The sequence below is a fragment of the Dicentrarchus labrax genome, unplaced genomic scaffold (genome assembly GCF_905237075.1).
Source record: "Dicentrarchus labrax unplaced genomic scaffold, dlabrax2021, whole genome shotgun sequence".
NCBI lineage: Eukaryota > Metazoa > Chordata > Actinopteri > Moronidae > Dicentrarchus > Dicentrarchus labrax.
The window spans coordinates 22214729-22240439 of NW_026136702.1; the positions used below are offsets into that span (position 1 = coordinate 22214729).

Consider the following 25711-nt stretch of genomic DNA (forward strand, 5'->3'; position numbering starts at 1 on the left):
GCATCTTTACTGACTCCCCTCCCTGCTAACGGAGGTGGGCAAGCTTCCCAGTGCTGGTGCATCTAGCAGGTGCAGCCTCTTTCCCTCCTCCCTCCCTCTCTGCTTCTCTCTCTCCTCTCTCTCTCTCTCTCTCTCTCTCTCTCTCTCTCTCTCTCTCTCTCTCTCTCTCTCTCTCTGTTCCCTTGCTCTACCAGTGTGCACACTCCGCTCTGTCTGTGCCTGCGTTTTTTTTCCCCCCTTCTCATTCGTTCTCTGTCTCTCAGCGGCGGCAGCTCAGGGAGGCAGCTGTATGTGCGCCTGCATCACAGTTGCCACAGGTAAAGACAGCTGCATTGTCGGATGTTGCCAACCCTACAGGGGGTTGGGGAGCCTTTGCTGCTGCGGTTGCAAGTTCCCATCCCAGCGTGGGGTGCACATTTGTAATCATCTCCAAGAAAGCATCCTGGTGGGAAGGACGAGCAGAGGATCCCAGCAACCCGACCAACAAATCACAGGCTGACTGGAAAAAGCACAGGCTTTCAGGGACTGAGGAAAAAGCACCACTCAGAAAGAGAGAAGAGACAGTCAGTGGGATATTTTTAAACATTCTGGCCTCCTGTTTGTTTTATTCCTCTTATCTTTTGCTTTCTGCTCTTTCTGTTTCCATCATTTCCATCCACTCCCTGCTTCTCATCCTCTTCCTCTCTCATTTTATCCCTCTGTGGCGGAATGTTCCCTTGAAATAGATGAGAAGAGGATTTCTGAGTGCTTGCTGCAGTATTAACGGACAGTATACTGAGACAGCAGGGCGCTGAGCGGACAGCTTGGGGAAATCTGATCCACAGCCGGCTGGAGAAGGAGCGGGATCACGCGTCGCAGTTGCAGATTTATCCGCCCTGTGATACCACTGCGCGACAACACCCCTCATTCTTTTCTTTTTTTCCCCCTCTCCCTCTCTCTGTCCTCATCTGAAGTGTTGCTTTTTAACTGGATCTGGAAAATTAATTGGATTCTACTGCTTTATTTTTAGCCTCACTGGAATTTAGAGCACACATTAAGGAAGCAAAGTGGGTTTGGATCTTAAGAGTGATAAAGAAAATTCTCAAAAAAAGGAGAGGCTGATTGAAAAGCAATGGGCAACAAAGATAGCGGATAATCCAAGGAGAGTGTTTGACAGACGCATAAACGACAGATCTCTTTGCTCTCGCTCTCTTTCAGTTACAAAAGAGACAGATTTTGGGAGCTGAGGGACGCTGACTCTGCTAAAGCTGTTGGAACAGGCTGCATTGGGAAACATCTTTCTTTTTTTTTGGTCCTGCACAGGGTGGGGAAGCAACAAGACCCACCCTGCAAGTTTCAATGCCCTGATTAGACAACTGTCCCGTCGTGGATTGTATATTGAAGGGACATACATGCTTGAGAAATAGAAATAGCTGTGGATTTTTGCTGCAGTGCCATCCAAACACTGATGCCATAGATTCCTCACATGCACAGATGTAAAGCTCGCAACCTCCCATCTTTCTCTTTGTCCCTCTTTTCCCTGTTAGAAGCATCACTTCTTCCTCTCCTCTGGCTTACCCTGCTGTAAACGTTCTTGAAGTTTACTGTTGCTTCCGTTGGACATAGGGAGTTGGGCAGGACTAAACACGGACAAATCGGACGATTATCTGTTCACGCAGCTCCTTCATTTCTCACTTGGTGTGTCTCTGAGTGTGAGTGTGTGTGCTTGTGTGTTTGTGATTGTGTGTCTGCATGTATCTCCTGAACCCCTCCCCTTCTCTCTATCCTTGGATTACATATTTGTATACGTGTTATTGAGTGTTTAATTCCTGTGGGGTCCTTTTTGTATCCATTTCTTTCCCTTTGTCTCTTCTCAATGTCCGGCATTGTTGGGAACCTTTCTGTCATTTGCTACCGATGCCTATCACAGGGTTAACCCCCAATGAGCCATAAAGGACGGCAGGGAAGAATGAGTGAGTGTTCTGGGGCAGCTGTTTCCGGGGCGGTGATCCTGGAAGAACCTGAAGCTTCAGGGGCTTCAGGGGGCCGTGGTGAGGGCCAGGCCCAGGATCAGGGTCCCATTCGCTGTGCGGTTTGGCCTCGCCAGCAGACATGGCTGTGTGTGGTCCCCTTACTTATCGGTTTCATTGGCCTTGGATTGAGCCTGATGCTGCTGAAATGGATTGTTGTTGGTACTGTACGGGATTATGTGCCAACAGATCTGGTGGATGCTAATCGAATAGGCCAGGATCCTATCTTCCTGTCAAAGCCAAGTGGGATTCCCAAAGGTCCCGATACTACCACCACCACAACTACTCCCACAGTTGATGGTGGGAACCCCACGCCAAGAACTGTAACTGTTGCAAAAGGTAGAACTCGTTCCACTGCTACTACAACTACTATAAACCCTAGAGGGGGTGGAGCCTCGGGTAGCCAAGTAACCCCTCGGAATCCTGTAAATCGTAACGGACGTGGACCTTCGGGTTTTACTACAACCACTGCAGCGTCGCAGACGACCTTCATAATTAGGGTGGCAACATCTAGCCCCTCACCATCCAATCCTACAGTACTTCATGATTCTACGCAGATGTGGACCCCAGAGCATACTACTACTGAGGCGGTCTCCACCACAGCCTCCACGCGCACGCACAGCCACCGCAAAACACGTAAGTCACTTTTGTCAGTAAAATCTTGCCACGTGTTGTTCATCATTCAGAATTTAAAGAGCAATTTTGTTTTTGTTTTTTCGAAAGAAAAGTCAATGGAGAAAGAACCACTTGTTCATTGAGAGGAAGTCATTGAAAACTTTGAAGTGATTTGTCGTGAGTTGACTTGGTTGAAAAGATTAATGGGAAAATTCACTAATGGCATTCCACAGGTGGGTTGCCTTTTTACTGGCTGCAGTTTGTTAAAGGTTTGTCCAGTGGTTAGTTCTTTGTCATCAGTACTGATATTGGAACTTCAGTTTGATTCTTAATGTTAATGAGGTTTTGCAGTGTCTTTGTGATCGCTTGCAGTTGAAATGTACTACCATCCTGTTTTGGATATTTGACACTCTTGTAGGCTGAGAATTGCAGAAGAGTGATCAATAGCATTGATTGGTACAGTAAGGCTATATGATCTATTGCTGGACTCAATAATCAGTCTTTCTGCTGTGGATGGTTAGACTCCTCTTTGCTACATCACATGCTGTGATGTCCTTTTCCAGTAACATACAATGACTTTAAACTGGCGGTGCATACAGTGGGTTACGACTTTGGTCTTAAACAGAAAATGTTTGTATGGTTTTTGGTGATATATTGAGTAGGCTAATGTTAAACAAAGATTGGTACAAATCGAACTTATTTTTTTACAGGTACTACGTGCAATATGATTAGCTTAATGTGATTATTAAGGTGATATGTCTAGGATGAGGAAGAAAAAGATCAAGTTGAAACTAACTTGTATACATAATACATACTTGCTTACGTACTTCTGGGAGAGAGAGTGTAAATCCCCAAGTGTGCCATGTTCTATTGTGCAATAGTTTATAACAAGTTAGTTAAAGTGCTATTTGGATTGCACATGAGTTGCAGTAATGCAGTGTTCCAAATTAAAATGGACTTTTGGCTCAGTAAAGTCAAGGTTAGGTCTGGGGTGAATTATGTGAACATCCCTTGGTTGAAATTCTCCTGCACATTGGTCTTAATTTTAGAATAATTTCAAGCCATTTTAACAGATGGCAATAAGTTGTGGCAATAACCTGCAAACTGACAGCCAGGTAAACTGATTATTTGTTGCATCTGGAATTACTTCAAAAGTATCTAATTTGTTAATGGATGCTGATTCCTCTGCTCTTACCATCTCTGTCCTTGACTCAAGTCATGCCATGCACACGTGCTATTGATTGGTGCTACGGGGATTTTCTTGCAGCGATCAATGACACACATACACACACATTACACGCAGCTTCCTCCTCCATGATAAATCTCTCTGCTCTCAAAATGGTGTCACATAATGTGCTGGACTTCCCTCTGCTTGTGATGTTCATGTCTCTGATCCTGGCTTGGGCCTGTACAGATAGTTACAGAGTGACAGGAATGGGTTATATTTTTAACACTGTGCTCTTTCTTGTGTCTGCAGTGGAAAAAAAAAGCTCACAAGTCAGCGAGCATTTGATGAAAACGATCTCTTCTTTCAGTTTTATTTAACATTACAGTTACATTTAAATTGCCATGGTATTTAACAGTTAATGTCAAGGACTGGACCCGTTATATATGATTTTGTTGTATGTTAGGAATTAATTTGCATTGCATAAATGGCTCTCTAATGGCATTTAAGCTTGAGTATTATTGCTATTCTCTCATCATAGTATGCTGCAATATGTGATATACCTGATGACTGCCATTTATTACATTATTTATAATTACATAATGGCAGCCATATATTTAATAATTGATCAACTAAATCACCCCTTTGCACCTGCTGTGGTTTGTGTCTTCTTTGATGCAAAGATGGGGCTGCTTCTTTTGTGTCCATGATAATAAAAATGTCCCCAGATTACACCAAAGACCAGGGAATGTTCCCTCTGATAATTAGAAACACAGGGAAAAAACTGTGTATCATTTCATTACCAGGAAGAAAAATGGGGGCTATTCATCACCATCCTTGCATTTATTCATTAACCATTAAAAAAAAGAGTGTCATTTCTCCAGCAAGTGCCCATGAAAACCATTAAGCCTCGTTGATAGATATCCACGGGAAAATGTCACTCCTTCTCCAGCTTGCCTGAGAAAGTTCTGCCACCACAGAATAGCCGACTGGTTCGATAATCCTACACACCCTTCACCCTCCCACCCCCTCTATTCTACCACCCACATGCTGCTTTGATTTGAAAAGGTCATCATTTTCACATTAACTATCCATTATGTGTGAATGTGTTATACAGTATTATTGAATTGCCTGTGTTGGCTTGTGTTCAGAAACTGAGAAAATTCTATTAATTTAAGTATAGTAGGCCATCTGTGTGCTCTTGTTGAGGCTGTCCCTGTCTTTGTGGGTCACAAAATAGAGATGGACATAGATTTTTATCATAAATTAAAGCATATTTAGCTTTAGCTTGCCATTAGCGGAAGACACAACTGAATTCTAAGCTTGCTGATCAGATGCTTCTTAACCTGCAACTAGGGAGTAGTTTGTTGACCTTTTTACTTAAGGTTTATGTCAGGCATTTGGCTTTGACCTTTTGTTAAAGAGGCAAATATTTCCTAACATATTTTATAATCTTTTGTCCCAACTTAACCTCTTCTTGGTCATCCATGCCTTAGAAGTAATATTTCCTATGCAGAAAATGAGTGACTTTTGCCTCCTGAATCCCTGGTGTGGTGTAGCTTTGGTGGTATTTGGTGACATTCTAGCTTGTCTAACTGTGAAAAAGTCAAGATCTGACGACTGTATGAAGATATAATGGTCTTACTCTGAGAAAATGCCACTTTGAAAGCATGATTGACATATCTAAATCTGTTGGACAAAATCTTAAGATCCCCATGCTGTGAGCTGCAGAATGAATATAGACCTGGGAGAGATGATACCATAACAGGGAGCCAAGTGACCTCTGCACTGCAGGGCAAAATGTCAGGTGATGCCTCAGCGATAATGTCACTTGGATCAAGCGAACTGGAAATCGGATCTGTGCCCTTATTCATCACCCCTCTCAAGATTAGGAGCAGAAGTGCAGCATGCATAAGCATAAGTGCATAAGCACGCAGAGGCGCAATAGAAATGTGGGTAATGTTAGTAAATAAGACCAGATTAGTCAATGTAATGATAAGTAAATCCCTAGAAAGGTTAATTTAATGATGAGAAGGCACTGAGACTGTGTTGTGCGATGGATGGAGATGGTCAGCAGATCTTTCTCTGTGAGTTGTAGATTATCACATGACCGTCAGGTCAGAGCTTCAGAAGATGTCCTGGTGCAGTCTGAGGTCCTTGTCTCCATGCTGAGCCACTCAGTGGGATTAGGTTTCAGTCAGACAGTGGCCCTGAAACCTAAATCCAGATTAACAGCCCATCACCATGACTGTGGAAGCAACAGAATTACATTAGCCCACCTATCAGTCACACACACTCAACATGGGCTTACAAGCAGCCTGACTGCTGAAGGATTGTTTTGATAGATGTTCTGTGGCGGAATGTTTTTCATCAAATCATGCTGAGGTGACATGTTCAAGGCAACGTTTTCTCTTAGTTGTGTTTCAGGATGCCTCCAGGGTACTTTGCAGAGGCCTGAGGAAATGGTTTACGCACATATTAAAAACACTGACGTGACAATCACGCACAATAAATGTGGTGCTTATTGCTGCTATGTTGTAGTGCGGGGACGTTCATATATCAGGAAGCATGAAATCTTATACTTATTGCTTTATTACAATACTGATTGTCTAAACAAGTAGTTTCCAGCAAAACAAGTTTTGGCTAGAATGGTTAAATACATATTTTAGCAATGCAACAACTCTCTGGGCAAATCTGTTCTCTTCTGCAGCCAAAATCCTAATGAGGACATTATTCTTTATGATCAGTATGGCTCAAAATCTGCAGAAAGCCAGGATGATCTAGAAATGGCCTGATCTACAGACATGGGGCAAATGAAAAGTGTAGGGTACAACAACTTGTTGTTTTATCCTCCGTATCTTACCACGCCTCATCAACAAGGCCTTCTCTTGCGTAGTTTGATAAGAGAAAATACCCCCAAATGAACCAAAACTCAACTTTGATCACTGTTGGCCAACACCAAGGGCATCAGTGTACATGTTTGTGTTGCACTAATCATCTCATAGGGAGAGATTTTAGGTTTTAAACAAGATTGTAGAGCTCACAATCTTTACACTTGGATTAGTTCTCTGTGAGCTGCTTAGTAACAAGTTCCCTATGGGGTTGTCCGTGCACACTGCCCATTCACATGCTTACACACGTACACCAATGTGTGAGACATAGCTTTGACCTCCTGTGTGAATCTGAACTGAAATAAGCACCATCCTTGAAGTCTGATTGCTTCCCTGCAGCTGAAAGAGCTTTTTAGGACAAAATTACAGCTTTTGGGGGAAGCAATATGTGGAAGAAATAGTGACTGAAATATGACGTATCTAAATTAGCACTTGATATCTATAGTGTGAAGATGTGCTCTCCAAAAATCTGTCATCTGTTCTCAAGATAGATCTGTGATTGTATCACTCATCAGTGTGTGTGGCTGCTCGCGAGAGGTCACTGAACCTGGGTATATATAATCTCATGGTTATTTAATTCACATTAAAGCAGGATCATGAAAGAAGGCATGACTCAGAGTCACTTAAAAATATCCACCTTAAAAGTCTCTTCAATATAACCTATAACCCAAATCTTGACTTAAATATGTAGAAAAATTCTGCCAATTGGGTGAGATAATTCATGTTGTTACCAACATGGTTTCACTTTTGAGGGGCAAAGTAAGGCAAAAGAGTGGTGGAGAGCCAACTGCCCTGGGTCCCAGACTTCAAGGGGCCCCAAAACTTAGTCTGTTGTTTGTTTCGTTAGGGAATTGGCAATACTAAAACTCAGTATCAAGTCACATATATTCGTCATTATAGTCCAATCTTGTAGAGAGTATGGGGGGGGGCTGTGCTTAAATTTATAATTGTGTATAATCCAATTACGTTAAATTTGGCCCCCCAACGGGTTAATTAGTCTATGATCTTGAGCTTCCTAATAGACTAAATGAAGTTATGTAGTAAACCATGATGCACCTGAGGGCTCTGAAATAAATTCCATACACAATTTGGCCTGTAACACATACCCATCTCAAGGGTCTTGTAATCAAAATGTCTAGGACCCATGTGTTTGTATTCCAATGCATCTTAATGATAAATGCCCATGCTGTCCTCATGTTTCACTTCAATTCAGTGCCAAGATAACTCATAGCCAATTGCACACGTTGTTCCTAAAAGATCAGGGCATTTTTTAATTCACAGTAAACTTCTGTAAGTTTATCTCTGACGGAGTTGTTGAGACTGCTGTGCCTGTACCACTAACCGAACTCACCAAAAACATACCGTCGCAATTAGAGTTTTAATTTGCCGTAGATGCTGTGAGAATAAAGCAGAACGTCACTTTGATTTATTCTGATGAAATGTCTTGCAGGAGGAAGGGTGATGAAATGTTAATGATGCGAAAGAGAAACATGTTCAATATGTAGAGGAAAGTGTAAATAATTGAAGATGGCCCTTTGACGAATTATCCCATGCTGAGCCATTCCCCTTATACACATACTTCTTTCGGTAAATTAAGGTGTTCAGGGGGCCGTCATTCCCCACCCTGGTAGGATTGTTTTTGGTGGTGAAAAGAAAGTCGAAAGGTTATTTTCAGAAAATTGCTTCATGACTGCCAAGGTTAAAATTCTCCTTCTGCCTCTCTTCTCTCTCTTGCCCCCCCCCCACCTCATGAGCGCATCTATCAGCCCAGTCCAGATGATGATGAAGTACAAAGTGGTTAATGCTGCTGCTAACTTCAGAGGATCTTTTAATAATGAATTCAGGTTTAAGCTGCCTTGATTAGATGAGGTTTGCTCCAGTTTATTGGAGCCAGTGGCAGGAAAGGTAGCGGCTGACGAGATGTAAGAGAAGTTAATTTCTTTTCTGGGGATTCACCTGCCCTGCGCCAGCTCTCCAGAGGAGGCTGCCACCTGCTAGCTAACTGCTCCAATGTCTCCATTCTCTGAGGTGTTCGCTTCTGATTGCTGACGGGATATGTGATGTTGGTTTCTTGTTGAGATTAATTTAGCTTAATTTTGAGTCTGTTGTACTAAAAGAACAAATCAGCACGGGACACTGTCACAGTTCAGCCATACAGCAGCAGCGGTATCCCAGAACTTTAACATTACACCACAGAGGACATGACAACTGGATTTTTTATTTTTATTGGCTGAAAGTGGAGTAGCTTTGAGTTGTCTCATCCTGACGTAATTTCTTAGTTTTTTAAAGGATGAGGATTGGATATACACAAAATTCAGTTGCCACTGGATGTTGCACTAGAGTACCAGCATTACAGGCCAATACAATGGGACAAAAATAAAATAAAAATCACCAAAATTCCCTTTCCTCAGTCATTCCTATAATCACTAATGCTGTTTTGGTTGAAATAATTATTTCCCTTAATTCAGAGAGTTAGATGCAACAAAATTTGGGAAAAGGGCTGTGATCGCTGCATTGTAAGCTAATGTTAACTAAGCAAATGCGCCTGTCAAAGTACATCCACTAAAAGTGCTTGTTTTTGCCACTGACAGGCTCAGATTTTTGTTCTAAGTGTCTGAAAACATTAACCAGAAACAGCCGTAATATTGCTTACGCTTGCCAGATTCCAGAGACAAAATGGTTATTTTACCTCACATATCATTGTAATATAATAATTTTATTTTGGACAGAAACAAATACAACTCAATACAACCAAAACAGTCTAGTCTTTCCACTGTTCCAACAATCAATGGCGGCCAGTTGCGTCTGTAGTTAAAAACGGATCATTCTAAGGCAACGAAAACACAAACTTATTTTCAATTGATTATAAACTAATGAAAACATATCCAAGAATATATTATTCCATTTCTGCCAGTAGATCCTAATCTTTAAATGTCTTGTCTTTACTCAGAAAGACTGAATATACTCTGTATTTACTCAGTAAGATTTGATAAAACAGGATGTAAATTAAACCTCAATCCTAATATTTTTGATCCAAATCAGAGAGCATATGAGAAGCACATATAGATTTTTGTGGGTTATTAAATAAGAGAGATATCCAAAGAGGCAATACTCTACACCCCCTTCTCCCACAGCCCACCTTTGGCTCTCTCGCTTATTAAATCTGTCAGCTGGCCTATAGCAGCAAACCGTTTAACACAAGTAAGCAAATAAATATGACTGTTATGAGTTCAACCATAGCCAACAGCTAGTGTTGCAGCTTGTTTTTCTGTAGTTATTTCAAAGGAGTGTGGGCTGTGATAAATGGGGGCAGGAAACTCCAAATACATGACCTTTGGATGCACCATAAAAATGGCCATGGTTCAAATGCTTAAAATTACCTATGTTTGCATAGCATTGCAGTGTCATGCAAATAGGACTCAGTAGAAAAAGCGGAAGTAGTGGTAACACCACGAAACCTCTTATGGTGGAGGTCAGGATGGTGTACAAAGTGTCTGACACCAGATACTGCCATTGGCGCCCCCCCGCCCCCTTTCAACAGTTAGCACTGGTTAACCAAGACCACATCCTTCTCCTACCTTAACCAAGTAGTTTTAGTTACTTACCAGACCTTAACCAGAGAGGTGGCATTAAGAGTCGGGAGACATATTTTGAGTTAACTGTGTACAAAAATGTTTAACCTTATGCTACTGTACAGCCTGCATGTGCTAGCACCTTAATATATCTCATGCAAATCAAGAAAACACATTCAGAAATTTAATTAAAAGCAACAGTGTTTTTATTTATTTTTTTCTAGAAGTGTAATAGAGAAAAATTTAAAGCCACTGCTTCAACATAAATATATTCCAATCCTTGGCCCATTTTTACTGTAATAAGGACAACAAAGACAAGTTGTCAAAAGAACAATAACTTTGCATAACCAAAGGCGTGCCTTGAAAGACTCCATGGTAAATATTCTGTCAACAATACAATCAACAGAAATGTGTCTGTCCATAATTTGTAATGCAGATTCTTCCATACACTATGTGTAGAGAGGGTATCACTGTTAGTGTATCCTGACTTGTTTGTACATTCATTTCTGATCCTCTAGCAATCCTTTAGAAAGACATTTTTAGTAATATACTACGCAAAAGGTGTCAACTGACTTATGTAGTCATCAACTTTAGGTCATATAAGCCAAGTGACACAGTTTGACCTCTTCCAGTTTTATGCTACAAGCATTAAATATTCACTCATGATGCATTGGTCCGACGAAGAGCCTCCCCCCCGCCTTCTGCTCATTATGGTGTTGGCACCTGGCAGTAAACAATGCCATTAGCGAAGATAAAATGCTTAGACAGTGATTATTTAACCTCAGTGTACACAGAGCTAGCTGGGAGCCCAACAATTCAAGCATGAACCAGTTCTAGTTTCTTTCAATGGCTAAGCTGTATGATTGAATTTTTTTCCTCCTCTACCCTGCCATCCCTCTCTCCCCCTCATTGCCTGTCTCTCAAGGTCAGCTTGCCTGATTCATATTAGTGGTGCTCTTGGTGCTGATGTTGACTGGACGCGTGGAGTGATGTTAAGAGTGGTAATATACAAGGGAACTCTCAAAAGTTAGTTATCTTTTTCAACAAAGAGAACATTGTATTTTTATCAATTGAAAAAGTAAATTATAGGGAAATGAACATCCCCTCTTCAGCAATCGAACCTATTCAGTCAGTGCTGTACGCAAGAACAATTTTCATGTACTGATGTATTTGTCAGTGTGTTTGTTTGTGTAGAAATAGAGCAACTTAAAGGACTTAAGACAGTCAACAATACCATCTTTTTGTGAAAGACACACATGCACTGTCTTGTGCATCACAGGCCTGCAGGTGCTGCAAGTGCTTATATCATTTTATTTAGAACAACGACTACATAGAGGCCATTACAGAGCGCATATACATTATATGGGTTTACTGAAAAAAAAGTATCATCATTGGAGCTGATATATTAAACATCTTAAAGATATATATATATATACACAATATTAAGTAAAGGAATTCTAGCAATAACCCAGAAGGTGTTTTAACACTATTGTTTGTGTAAATGATCTATTGGAATGAGGGCTTGACAAAAGAGCATCTCACACTAATCTAATAAGTCTGTTTTCCTGGCCATTAATTTTGACATCAGTACCAGCATGAGATCCTCCCTCTTGGTTAGGTATAGATAATGATTCCTTGTATGTGGGTGTGTCAGCGACTGGTGGCACATTTTTCATGCACATTATATGAGCCACCTCAGCCATCCTCTGCCCTGTAAGAGATATTGATCCTAGTGTGATTGTATCCAGGTCTTTTGCCACTCAGCAGTTTAGCAGGCGGCCCTGCGAGCGAGCGAGCGGGCCTGCATATGGGCGTGGGTTCTGATTATCCCGAGCTTGCTGCGTTTTGCTGCGGTTATTTTTAGCTTCAAAGATTGTTGCCAGCTTCTCTCTGGGAGGCTGCGTGGAGCTGGCTTTTCTGGTGGAGGCCTTGGAGCTGACAACGCTGGAGGAAATAGAACAAAGAAGCACAGAGGAGACAGTCGAGACGGCGACTTTAGTGTCAGTGGAAGATGGTTTTATTTTGGAAACATTACAGTTAGGGAGGATTTAGCATGTTAAGCTCGGTGAAAAATAATTTCCTGTGTTGTGTTTGTTTATTTTAGGGATGCTGCTGTTGCACTGTATCTTATTATGCTAAATAGCAGCAATTGGAGGCCTCAATGATGTGACTCTGAAGATGCAGGAGGCTTGTTTCCAGAAAATCAGAGCTGTTAAAACGCACATTACTTATTATGTTACCACACAGGAGGTTTCCTGAAGGTCACTTTCACCTTGATGGAAAGCACACCTCAGTCACACACACGGAACCGGTAAGCTCGGTGTCATATGCCAGACGTCGGTCCTCTCAGCTCTGTCCTTGGGGCAGATGGTTACATCATTTTGTCTTTTGGAGCTTGACATGGAGCATGTGTTTGTGTGTCTAGACAGTATCAGTAGATTGATCATTTATCAGTATAGAAAAGCTTAGACTTCACCTTTCTTTCAACATGTTTTTCCCTTATGCCCTGCTTTTCTTTCCTTTTTGGACTGTATGTAAATGTTGTTTTCATTATCAAATGATCTGGCAGTAATGTTTTAGATTAATTGCAGATGATTGTGCAAAAAAGCCCATGCAATGACTTAAAACCGAGCAAAGCAGCAAATCCTCACATTTTAACAAGGTTTCCAAGCTGTAAGCAGCAAATATCTTGCATCTTGCTGTGACAAATGACTTCAGAGTTTATCGAAATTGTTGTAAATTAGTCTTCTGTCAGTCAAATAATCATTCCAGCACTAATGTTCTTCATCACTCTCTACCTGTTCTGTCTTGCACTGTCTCTTGCTTTTTCTCTCTGACCTCGGGACATTCCTGACAGCTGTCTAAGAGAGACTTTCTGTGACAAGCCTGGTAAACTGGTGGGTTGTCTGCCTGCATATGTGTTTTTGAAAGAGACACAGATCTACTTGTGACAGGTGGACTCTCCACAGGCTGTGAGTCAGGATTTGTGGGACAAAGGGAGAAAAAAAAAAGAAGCATTCAGCAACTGTTCTACAAGCAGTTCTGGAAGAGAAGAAGGAGCCAAAGGAAGGGAGATGGGATTGCGAGGTTTGAATAAAGAGCAAAAGGTCGAGGAAGGAATGAGCGAAGACAAAAATGGAGAAGAGGGGACGTGAAAAAAGAATAATGGGGAGGAAGAAATGCATTGGGCGGGCAGGAGGAGAATTGGCTGGAGGAAATCTTTCTGCTGGGCAAGATGAAGGCAAAAAGAAACCAGCCTCTCATCCATCTAGCAACAGTGAGCTCTCTCTTCATTTCTCCCTCCATCTTCCCCTCTCTGCCCACTCAGTTCATTTACATTTACATTACACCCAGCTGGAGTTGATTTGGTGGCGAGTGATGGATGGCGAGGTTCGGATGCTGTTTATAGAAATGGGCTCAGGGGGTTAGCAGTGTCAGCTGTTTGCAAGGTGGCGAGCGCAGTCTGATACAATATGGTTCGCTCGTTAGCAACTAAATTGCTAGCTACAGCGGTGGCACATCTATTTATGGGATATGAGGTTTTAATGTCTGTTGCTTGTCACAGTAACTAGCTAGTTAGCACATCCAAAATGAGTCTGACAATGTAACAGAATGGCCTGCAGTTGTTTATGCCTACGTCTTTTTTTCAAAGCTGACCTGGGTTAGTTTTACAGATGGAAGGAATTTTTATGGCTTATACATTATTTGGATAGGATTAGTTACTTGAACAACATCTGAGCTTGGACATCATACTATAACCTGCATTAGCATGCTATTAAAAAATAGAGCTTATAATGTCTGATAACTAATGTAAATGTCCTTTAAAATTATTAAATTAATTTATTTTCATAGCTCCTACCCTTTTTATGGAAAACAGTACTTGGAAATTTGCACAGAGTTGGAAGCCAGGCTGATCCAGGCAGGATTAATGTCACTGGGGGCATCTGTGACACAAAAAAAACCTACCCAACCTACCCTGTAGAAACCAATGCTGTCAGAAAAGAGCTTGTGTATAATACCAGATGGCCATTCATGCTAGAAAAATCTACCTCAAATCACTGCTCAGAAAAAAATATTTAACTTTTTATCATTGTACTTGAACAGCTGACTAAAACTCAGTGTGTTATTTCTTGTTATTCTTACTTGTAGTTTCCCATTCACAGACACAGTTTTGGTCGGTTTGATTGTTAGCAGTATAGAAACGATTTGTGCACAGCCAGTTTTTTGTTTGCACACCAACAGATCTGCAGCTAAAGCAAGCACAAGACTGCTAACAAACACATTCTGTAGGGTATTTGTCCCTCTACAGTTCTCAGGTTTCCCACACTGATTCAGCCATTATTGAGCACTCAGCTTGTAAAGTGGTTACATATTGCTGTCCAGGTAAAGTTCTCCCAGTCTATGTGTGTTGCATAGTACTAGCATTAAAAAGACACCCTCTGCACTTACACATGCACAGGGTGTTGGTATGCATATTTGTATGCATCAAGCAAATGAAGATGAAGGACTGGGGAAGATTTAGTGTGACTGTGCTGTAGAGAAAGTGCAAGAATGTGTTAATAAAAGGAAACAGTAGGTATAGAGAGGCAACTAAACCTAAAAGGAAATCCATCAGTAGGTTGATTTCAAACTCAGACCATCTTGCTGTGAAGCGGTACTGCAAACAGCAGTTCAGTCAGACACACTAATGTCAAGGAATGTATCATTTGTCATACCAACTCTATGCCAGACAGAACGCTGACTGTGCCCTGTTTTGCCAAACCAAATATTTTTTTATTTATTCTTTTGGCCACACTGGCATGACTCTAGGGAAGGCAATGTTGGTCAGTTGGTCAGTCCACCACTTTGATCCAGACTTAAATATCTCATACTATTGGATGGATCGACATTCATATCCCCTGCAGGATAAATCCTAATGACTCTGATAGTCCTCTGACTTTTCCTCTTGCGTCACCAGGACTGTGGGTTTGAGTAAAATGTCTCAATTACGAACTGCAAGCCTCAACGGTCCTTTATGTACAGTGCTAATTAGCACATCTTAGCATGCTAATACACCTAATTGAGGTGATGACCAGTGCAACCTCACAGAGCCACTTGCATGGCTTCAGACTGTTCGTCTTGTTTAAACTATAGCCTACATCTTGACAGAAATTGCATGGCAACTACACTGCTATAGGGTATGATTGAAGGTAGGGAAAGATTGTGGGAATGGTATAGAAATGAATTATCTGTGTTAGGAAAGAACTCCACCACACTGAACCCCACAACCTTTCATCCTGCCTCCCAATGTATGGCACTCTGCTTCTACTGGCACTATTGTGCTGAATCTAAATAGTGCAATGCATAATCATCCAATTTGAATGCAGTTCTCACATTGGTGGTGTTTAAATGCACATCATCACAAGATGATGCTGGTCAGTGCAGTTTAACACAGAAAAGCAGCAATTATAGTCAGAGCAGCACATCCTGGCTGCCCTGCTCTGACTGCTTTTTGTCCTTATGGTGCATTGTGTGAGCTATGTGCACAATGCTGCAAGATGTGCCCGGCCACAGATAGCAACATTTTCATTGTCATCATCATCATCATTATTATTAGTTTTTTTTAATCCTGTGAGGAGCCAGTAGTGGCATCTAGTTTAGATGTGCTTCATTCCCGCGGAGATGAACACGTCAGACTCATGAGCTGTCAACACTCCATCCGCCACTTGTCAGCAGTGACTGATGTCCAACGCCCGCTCTGCTCTCTCTCTCTTCTGTTCTTTCTGTATCACAAGTCACAAACACACACTAACTGCAACACATGCAAACCACTTGCAAACACACACACACACACACACACACACACTCGTACACACACAAGTACACACCCCCTGAGACAGACAGCCGGGGCGTCACTCCCTTGGCTCGGCGCCCTGGGAGGAACACAGAGGAAGATGGACAGGCAGGAGCTGTCAGCGAGGACGCAGGGACACGGAGTCTGCTTCTCACTTCAAATAATGAACCACATGTGAAGCGTCAACTCAGCTCCAATTAGATCAGATGATAATTATCTCTGCACAAGTCAATCATCCTAATCAGGGTGTGAACTGCTGGTCGGGTTAGAGTGGATGCTGAATAAAAGTGCTTGTTTGAAGCCACTGTGGCGGTTAGTTAATGCTTTCTTGCCTATATGTTTTCCTACGTGCTACAACGGTTACACTGTTATTTGCTGCAATAGAATATCCTCAATCTGTCATATTTCTATTTGAATACCTTAGTGTTTTTTCGGTTATTATATTGCCAGTTGATGTCTGTAGCAATTTATTTTCTTTTTTCTGTGTAAACATCCACCACTTATTAGGTAATTCTCAAAAAAACTCTGGTGGTGGGCAGAAAATTATGCATTTTATATTTATGGAATCGGCAAAACAAGTAGTAGTTATCTTGAGCAGTACATGGCAGCCGCCTCGCCTAGAAAGGCAAATGAAAAACCAGTAACGGAAAACCTGCAACAGTTTTCAGCTGATTTGCAAAACATCAACGGTGAGCTAGAGGGAAATGTGGTCATTTGTGAGCATCGGGGCGCAGTAACAAAATCTTTCAGTGTATCTTTAAATGCCTCTCCTTTTGACCATGCATTCCTCGCATATTTTTTTCTCATGTGTCACTCCTCTGTCCTACTTTGTGGAAAGCTACTGTCACACTTATCCTTCATTTTTAATTTGTACAAGGAAACTGTGTAATAGCAGGTTAGAGGGGAAACAACTTTGGTGTAAGGGGTTTGGACCTGCTAAAAATTAATTTTTTTTTGATTTATGTCTTGAGGTTGGCACTTGTTCAGTGGTAGATGTCCGTATATTGAACTGCATTTGGTCTGTATGTCACTTTGTCTGTATTCTACGGTCTAACACAGATAAAATCAGTGTGTTGTATTCTGGCCAGTGGAAGAGTTTCTCAGCATCTCTCCTGTTGACCATCAGTATTAGGATCATAAACACATCATTGGCTGATTTTACCAAACAACATTTAAAGGAAAGAGAAACAAAACTATGAAATGGGATAGGGTTTTTGGAAATGCTTTTATCTGTCTCTTTTTGTAGAAGTCAGTCTCGCTTTTACCTTTTTATACTGCCAGCAACAAAGTATGGTAGAATATGCAAGGTCTTAAATAAATAATGATTTCTATCTCTTGTGGTTATGCTAATTAAAAAAAGAAAACAAATCTGCATGATTCATCTCAATGCTTCAGATTACATTTTCTGTTTGCCTCAATCACTCTGTCTCTCTGACACATGGAAGAGAGTGAGGTTCAACCATGAATGAACAAACACTCACACGTCTTGTGTCCGTCTCCTCTTAGCGCTCCCTTTGACATTTGGCATCTTGCGTCACTGTAATAGCACTACATGTGACTACATGTGTATGCTCTCCTATATATTATCTATGTGAAAGTACTTTGAGTAAACCTACTCATACATCTTTTAAATTCTATATCAACACCACGGTATTAATAATAAATGTCTCACTTCTCTACGATGTGACACAATAGGCGTGTAACCTAATGCACTGGAGAATACGCACTGTGAATGTCCTGTGTTATTATGTTGGAGTAGAAAACGTATAGAAAAACCTTTCCACTCATTTGTAATGATGTTCATTCTGCGCGTTCACGTTCTGTGCCATTAGTGGGATTGTACTGTGTTCAGTGGGGAATTGACATCAGCACTTCAACCTGTGCTCTATATTGTAGTAATATTTCTCTCACCCTGATGTGGAAGTGTTTCAGTAGGGGTGCCAGAAATCTGACTATGTACATATGTCTGTATTTTGTCTTAATAAGAAAATAGTGTTTTCAGTGTTTCATCTGTTTGGTGTTACTTAAAGGAGCTATTCGTAATTTCAAAAATCCACTTTAAAAAAAGCACATGTAAAATTCAATATTGCATATCACATAAAAAAACCTAATTTAATGTCTTACATTTTATATTAATCGCCTGAAAACATATTTTCGAGAGCCAGTCCCAGTTGAGAACCGGTTCCAAATTGTCCAAACCATTGGAATCCTTCGCCACTGAGCTCATCAATTCCTTTTATCCATGCCAGCACGTTTGTCTGACAAAACAATGTGCAAAATAATGACCTCAAACTTAGAGTCAATGCTGCTAGAAACTTGCAACAAGACGGAGTCATGATGGAGAGGAAGAAACGTGGCTTCTTTTCATAAAAAAACTCAAGCTACTGTAACCGCTCTTGTTGTACATTGTGTTCAGAATCAGATATAATAAAACTATTGTGTTGACACTTACAACGTATGTGAGCCAACGTTTTTCCACACAGAAAATACATCAGGAATCAATAAGAATATCGACAAACATTTGGACCGATGAGCAGAATCAATAATGGTACTGGTATAAATAAAGTTAAAAAAAATCTATGAAAATAAAATCAATTCCCATTCATAATCTGAACTACCCAAATGTGAAATGGTGAACCAATGTTGTTTCACGTATTTTTTTTTCTTTCCTTCTCTAGAAATTCACTGCAGTTACTGTAAGCTTATGTGTCAGTATGTTTCTATTATTTTTTTTACCTTTTGTTGTTTTAAATCACTTCTTTTTATGCACATGGAAAAATCTTAAAAATGGTGATATATAATTAAAAAGGTTTTGTGCTTGCTGGAAAAGTTTGCATATATATACATAATAGGCCCACCTTTTATACCTTCTGAGATGGGAAGTGCCAGATTGGTGAAATGTCATCATGTAGCTCTTTTACTGGAGCTCGCTTAATTATGTAATCCTGTCACATCCTCTTGAATGTATTTGCCTAAAGGTATTTAGATTCAAATTTAGCTTTGCCGGAATTTGAGAAATTTACTCAAGAATCCCATATTTGAATAGAGACATAATTGCTGTATGTTCTCTGTCTGTATCTGCAGTAATTAGAATCCAAGAGCACCAGTTGATGTCGAGAGGTTTTAAATTGTGTGTGTGTGTGTGTATGTGAGGGGTTGCATGCGACTATGGGTACGGTATGTTTGCATGTGAGCCAGCAATATTATATCTCATCCCAAATGTGTATTGCAAATGAAACATCATCCAGTTTGAGTGTCAGACCGATGCCGTTCGGTCCAGTATTATGGTCTTAAAGCTCCTGCCGGCTCACTTATACAGACGTCACACCGCACAGAGAGACCGCTAACCTCCTGAACAGGGCATCAATGGGATTATTGTGACTTCACTACTGAGCTTGTTCTCCCCCTGCCTCTCTCTAGCTCTCTCTCTTGCCCCTCCTCCTCGTAACAACAAAACTCACCATTAAGCCTCTCTCAGCTGTTTAATCATGAGAAATGCGAAATGTTACAGATGTTTGTTCCCTGTCACGAAAGATATCCACTACCTAGACTGCCCTGTTTGCTTCACCTACATCCATCTTGTGCCTTGTGCATTTGCTTTAATATGTAGTATGAGTACTAACCCAAAGGAAAAAATTGCTGGACATTCATATGAGACAATCTTAATATGTCAGAGTGGAGTTTTGAGTCCTTTGAGCCTCTCCTTATTCATCACACACCCTTTACAACCATCACACTCAACACCATGAGTTGGCATGCTGCATAATGTTATGTGAGCTGACTACGTAAAAAGGCTAAAAGGTTCTATTATGCACATTAATGTTTTCCTGTGTAAATACAAATCTATACATACATTACATCACATGAGTAACAGTGTAATTTCTCTCACTTTTACAATTCTAAGTGAAATGTCAAATAGGTCAACAGTATAATTTATGTCCTTGTTACTACCACAAATAGATTGTTTCCATTTCATCACAGCTATGCATACAATTTGAAACAGCAGGCTTATTAGCATGGATGTGAGACTCACATAAACCTGATTGTTACTGTTCGAGGTAATGGCTTTAATTGCCTTCCATCCTGACGCAAACAGGAAAATTGAATGCAGCAGTGCTGCAGTTCTAAAGGATGTGGAAGAACATTTACATGTTGTCTTTATAATCCCTAAAACCATTTAAGATTGAAATATGAAACCAAATTTGTTATGTTCAGAACCATTAGACAATGCATGACCCAGTGTAGGGTTTTGTGCACAACTTTCACCAGCTGAGCTCACTAAAAAGCCTCTAACATACAATCCATTACATACAGTATGTAGTATATAGTGTATGCACATTATTTGAAGAGCTCATTTAAAGAGCAGACCCTTTTAACGCCAAAGCCAATTGTATGACCACTAGCTATAAATGGTCAACATTAACGTGTTTGTGACTTAAAGACCACAGAAAGTATATTACTACAGTCAGTGTTCCAAGATGGTGCTTAATTAGTTCTAATGACAATGAATAACTTAACAACATTAACGTTATTATTATTATTATTATTATTAATATTATTAATTATTATTATTATTATTATGTCCCTAATGAATTTATCAATAAGAAAATGCATGTTGCTCACTGGGCAAAAGCTCTCCAGGCTTCTGCGTTTGAGACCTTAGTCCATGAGCAGAGTGCAGAAAGGAAGGGCATGGTAACTTTACATTTTATATTGGACCTACAACTTTAACACTGATGACACAAAAAGGTGATTTCTGAATGTATGCAATGCACATAGCTAGGGCTGCCCCTGAAAAGTTGAGGATTCGAATCATCAGTCGAGAAGACCCCGAGTCACCACAAAACTAACTGATAGAAGCGGAGAAGGATAAAAGTTAACCGAGGGCAGCGTGATGCCGGACAGCAGCTTTCTGCATCGGTGATGACTGTCAGTGAAGTCAGCTAAACCACTTTTTAACCAGACGGTGGTACAAACTCCTCTACTGCTGTCCACTGTAAATGACTCCTCGGATTACTGCGCTGTCAGCAGCCCGGCAGGAGAAACGCACAGTGTTGTGCTGGGGATTTATAACTGAACTATGAGCAGGACGCACACTTTTACTTTCTCTGACTGTGTGTAAATTACTTCACATCACAAATAGACTTCTGTCTATGATGTCAATGGTATGAAAACCTATCCTTCCATTTGATTCCGTCTTTCTTTTCTTCCCTCTGTCTAGCCATCAGCCCTTCCTTCACTTCCAACTTGCCTCCTTTTCTCTCTGCCAGTAGAAATAAGGGCAAATGCCATCTTGCTTCTGGAACTTTCTCCCACACTCATTAGTGCTAGATACCCTCCGGCAACCAACATCCAAACACACATTAACCTTTACAGAAATGCTTTTTTTCCTCCCTTCATTCTCCTTCTGCCTTTTCTCTCTTTCTCTTTCTTGCTGAGAGTTTAATTTGCTGGATCAACCCCCTTCCCAATCGCTCCTCCACATCCTATTTGGCACCAGATACAATCATTTGGGGGATTTTGGGTAGCAGCTGTTTTGATGTATAGCTTGTATGTGAGGCCCGGTCCAGCTGTGGCAGTTATTGCTCCTTTGCGGCAAAGTGGGACAGAGAAATACATTGCATTCAAACCTCTATGGCTCTCCATTAATAAACAATGAAGTTACTGTGATTTATTCAAAATAGACAGGTGCGTATGAAAGAATGTTTTCAGTGTGTGAAGAAAGCAAGAGACAGGTGTCAATTTTTGCAAGAAACAGAGAAACAAACACTGGTTCGATATACCACTACTACTTTTTTGCACGTTTTACGACCACCACCAAGGGAGGGGTGTAGCAAGGGAGTGACAATCTGCAGCTACACCACTAGATGCCACTAAATCCTACACACTGGTCCTTTAAGCCCTAGATGGAAGAGGAAGAGACACTCATTGAACTTTAGTCTTTGAAATTTATAGGGGTTACAAGATAAATTAAATATCTACTTAGCTGGCTATCTTCCTAACTCTGTCTGTTGTAGCAATAGAGTCACAAAGAGTTTCTTACCTTCAAGCTGTACAAGTAAAGTCTGTTGAACCCCAGTGGGACATTTCAGTCTCGCTTACTTGTTTTACCAAAACACCCAAACTTGGTGGGGAGCAGTTAACTCAGTTAATTCAGGCTGCTGCCGATGATGCATAAATGAATGCAGTGCAGTTAAGAAGATTGCTTCTGTCCCTCCACTATAATGATCTGTTTCAAATTTCTAGAAAGTCTGAATCCCAAACTCCTTAGTCAAGGTGTGATATGCACAAGCATGAGAGTCATTCTTTGCTCTTAAACAAAACATAGGTCTATTATAATTTCAGTCATTTCAGCCAGTCATAATGAGAGCTAAGCTCCACCCCTGGAGGAGATGAATGCTCCTCAGTTCCAAAGTCTGGTCATGTTTCATAGAGGCTATGATTGAACAGGACCAATTAACAGCCTGTCACAAAAAATCCCTTTAAGATATGTCTGAGGCAATTTAGCGAAGGACTCGCACTGTCTAAAATACTACTGTATGTACAACCTATTTACAAGAGTACATTGTCAACTGGCCTGAAGGGATGGGATTTAATTACAATAACAGGTTGTATGCATGGTAGCTGACTTTAAATTTGAGAGTAAAGAACATGAAGGGTGTTTCTGGAGTACTTCGGAGGTGATTTTCCTTCAGCATATCTTACTAATGCACCGCTGTGTGTTCCTGTCACCGTGAGCAGCCACGTTTCTTCAGGTGCTGTCACTGCTGGATGTTAAGTACATATTTCAACCATACTCAGTCTTATTTTACCTCTCTCTGAGCCTCTTGCTAGGCCAACAAGCTTCTGTCTTACTTGTTTTGAGGTAAAGTTCAGCTATCGGGTATGCCATTATTCGGCATGTGACTGGCACTATACATGTTATGTGTTTTTATAAAAAAATAAAATGAATAGATAAGAGTGTCTCTGCAACTTGTTCTTACATGTCTGGAACACTATAAAAATTGCAATGGCAGTCTAAGACATTTATGAGGTTATTAAGGACTTCTTGTCCATGCTGAGCATCACAGTTTATTATTCACCTTGGAAGCAGCGGTTCACAAAATGATCAGTCCTTTTTGTAGCAGTCCTGGAGCTTTCAATCAGACCTCCTGATGCAGTAATTTGAATAAATGTCTGAGTTTCTACATGAGATGCAAGTGTTTTAAATTTTGGCACTACAGTTTCCATCGTGCTTTGTGATATGTAAACCAGACTGTTGCCCTGGAGTTAGTAAGTCATCTGCAGGCTTCAATATTATGGCTAACATTACATTTGGCAAATTGTGTCATCAAGTCATGCTGCAGTAGCTCCTAGTAGCTCCTGATTGCACTGTAGCCATAAATGTACAGACAACAATCAACAGGATTTGATTAGGGTATTGTAAGATTTCTAAATGCATGTATGGACATTTTGGATTAGAGTTTGCAACACTGAGAAAAATGGGTGTGTGCCAATCAGGCACTAGGGCTAAATGTCTGCCTCTTCCTCCAGTTGTTTTTCTTGCTCTTTTACTTCTTCTTTTTTTTATACATCCTGTCATTTGTTCTCTCCTCCTCTTCTGTCTGGCTCCTCCATCAACAGCATACCACTTCCCATATTCATTTTTCTCTTTGCTTGTTGCTCGGGGAGATGATGCTGACACACTGGGCTCTAATGACACAAAATCCACCAGACTTGTTCTCTGGCTGTCCCTCTCTCCCTCTTCTCATCTCTCCATTGCAGTCCGTTCTCTCCTCTGTCTGGCTGCTCTGACCCCCACCTGGGCGTGGCAGGCTTCTGTCTCCATCTCAGCCTTATTGGTGAGTGTTTCAGGTGAGTGGCAGTGAGAGGACCAGGGGGCCAGAGAGTGATGGATGGCCATTCCTCTGGCCCTCTCCTTTCCATTCCCCGACCGCTCTCCTCTCATTGCCTTCCCGGGGCTCGGCTTTGCTGGTAATGGCTTGAAACATGATACGAGTCTAACCCAGTGTTTGCCGAGGGAGAGGGAGGGAGTCCCCTAGCCAGCCAGAGTAAAGTCTCAGTCTGACAGGCTAAAGCAGAGCGGGCTTCTGCAGCGAGCTGATTTACAAGGTAGAAGGCCAGGAGGGGCGGGGGCTGGAGACAGTGCACCAAGAATCAGTCTTAGGTAGAAGAAAGGGATGATACAAGGGAGGAGAAATGAATAAAACATATATGAAACATGTGCAATTACTGTCATCCCCCTCTTTATTTATTTATCCAGTGCTGTATATGGGGAAAACATTATTTATACACCATAGGCCTACAATTACAAGCAGCTTCTCTGCGTTGCCTCAACAAAGCAACTTGTACATCCACAATAAAGCATTCGTTGAAATTGACCCAGTTGGTTTTAATAAAGCTTTTAGCAGTCATGCAATAACTATGTAGCCTCATTACTCTTTAAACTAGCAATGAACTGATGAACAACTGTAATATCTGTGTATGAACTGAACTGCAAGTCAATCTGCTGCCTTTAGACTGTCTCGTTGTTTAAACATTATTTTTGATTACAAGCAATGACTACATAATGCAAACCATAGTTTAGAGGTAAATGGTGGTGTCTAAATATGATCATATGTGTCTGGAAGGTTAATTTAAGACGTGAAAAAAAAAGAAACATTTCAGTGAGCTAACAGCATGTAGAGCCAGCAGAACACAGTTTGGAGGTATTGAAGTAAAATTCCCATTTGTAGTACTACAATTAGAAGCAGCTACATGGCCCCAGGAGGCCAGACTACATGTTGCAATCTTGGATTTTGTTAGGAGCAGCATGTAGAGATCTACTGGGAACATCCATGGTACACAGTTGTTTCCACATACTTTGGCTAACTGGAACTCTTCTCAGGAGTATGCTGTCTTCACTGTCCTATTGGCTGATTTTTACCGCAGGTTTTGGACACGTTAATATTCGTATTAAGACATGCAGTTTGCTACACAGTTTGTAAATTGGTCCCTCACATATCTGTTTGCACCCTCACATAGGTACACACACTCACATTCTACAACTACTACAAACTGTAGAGAGTGTTAAGATAAAGGCTAGCCTATTTAAACTGTTTGAATCAGGTGTTACAGATACATTATTGAACATGAGTGTGGAATTGCATGGCCTAGTATTTATTTCTTTAATGTACTCAAGAAAAGGATTTTGGTTGAGCCGTTAGCAGCAATGAGTGTCCACCCTGAAAATCAGAAGACAAATACAACGGCAGCTCAGAGTGTTTGTATGTATTGTGTAGCCTACTTCAAATGCTTCATCCAAGAAATTGCCAAACAAAATGAGTCAACAATATTGAAGCCAAAATTGGAGTCTGGCAATTGATCAGGTAATTTGGAAGGAGACCCTGAGTGAGGCTGTAGAATCCAGACGTGAGATGGATGCACATTGAACAACGGTCATTTTGATTATTCATAGAAATTGTTGTTTGAGTCATTTAAAAAGCAAAAATGCCAAATTTGAACTGGTTCTATCTTTGGATTGTTGGTCAAGTCAAACAAACAATTGGGAGACACCATTTTTGTATATTTCATAGACAAAACAATTAATTGAAATAATCAGACTAACCTGATGATAATAAATAATT

General features: G+C 40.9%; 1 protein-coding gene across 1 annotated transcript in view; it reads left to right on the top strand.

The window, feature by feature from the left end:
- The first annotated feature begins 215 nt into the window (after positions 1-215).
- The window catches only part of LOC127352182 (pro-neuregulin-3, membrane-bound isoform), a 354121-nt gene continuing 328625 nt past the window's right edge, over positions 216-25711 (top strand). Inside the window, exon 1 of the mRNA XM_051380369.1 lies at positions 216-2645. Coding sequence (XP_051236329.1) covers positions 1922-2645 — 724 coding nt within the window. The 5' untranslated portion in view covers positions 216-1921. The remainder of the gene's footprint in view (positions 2646-25711) is intronic.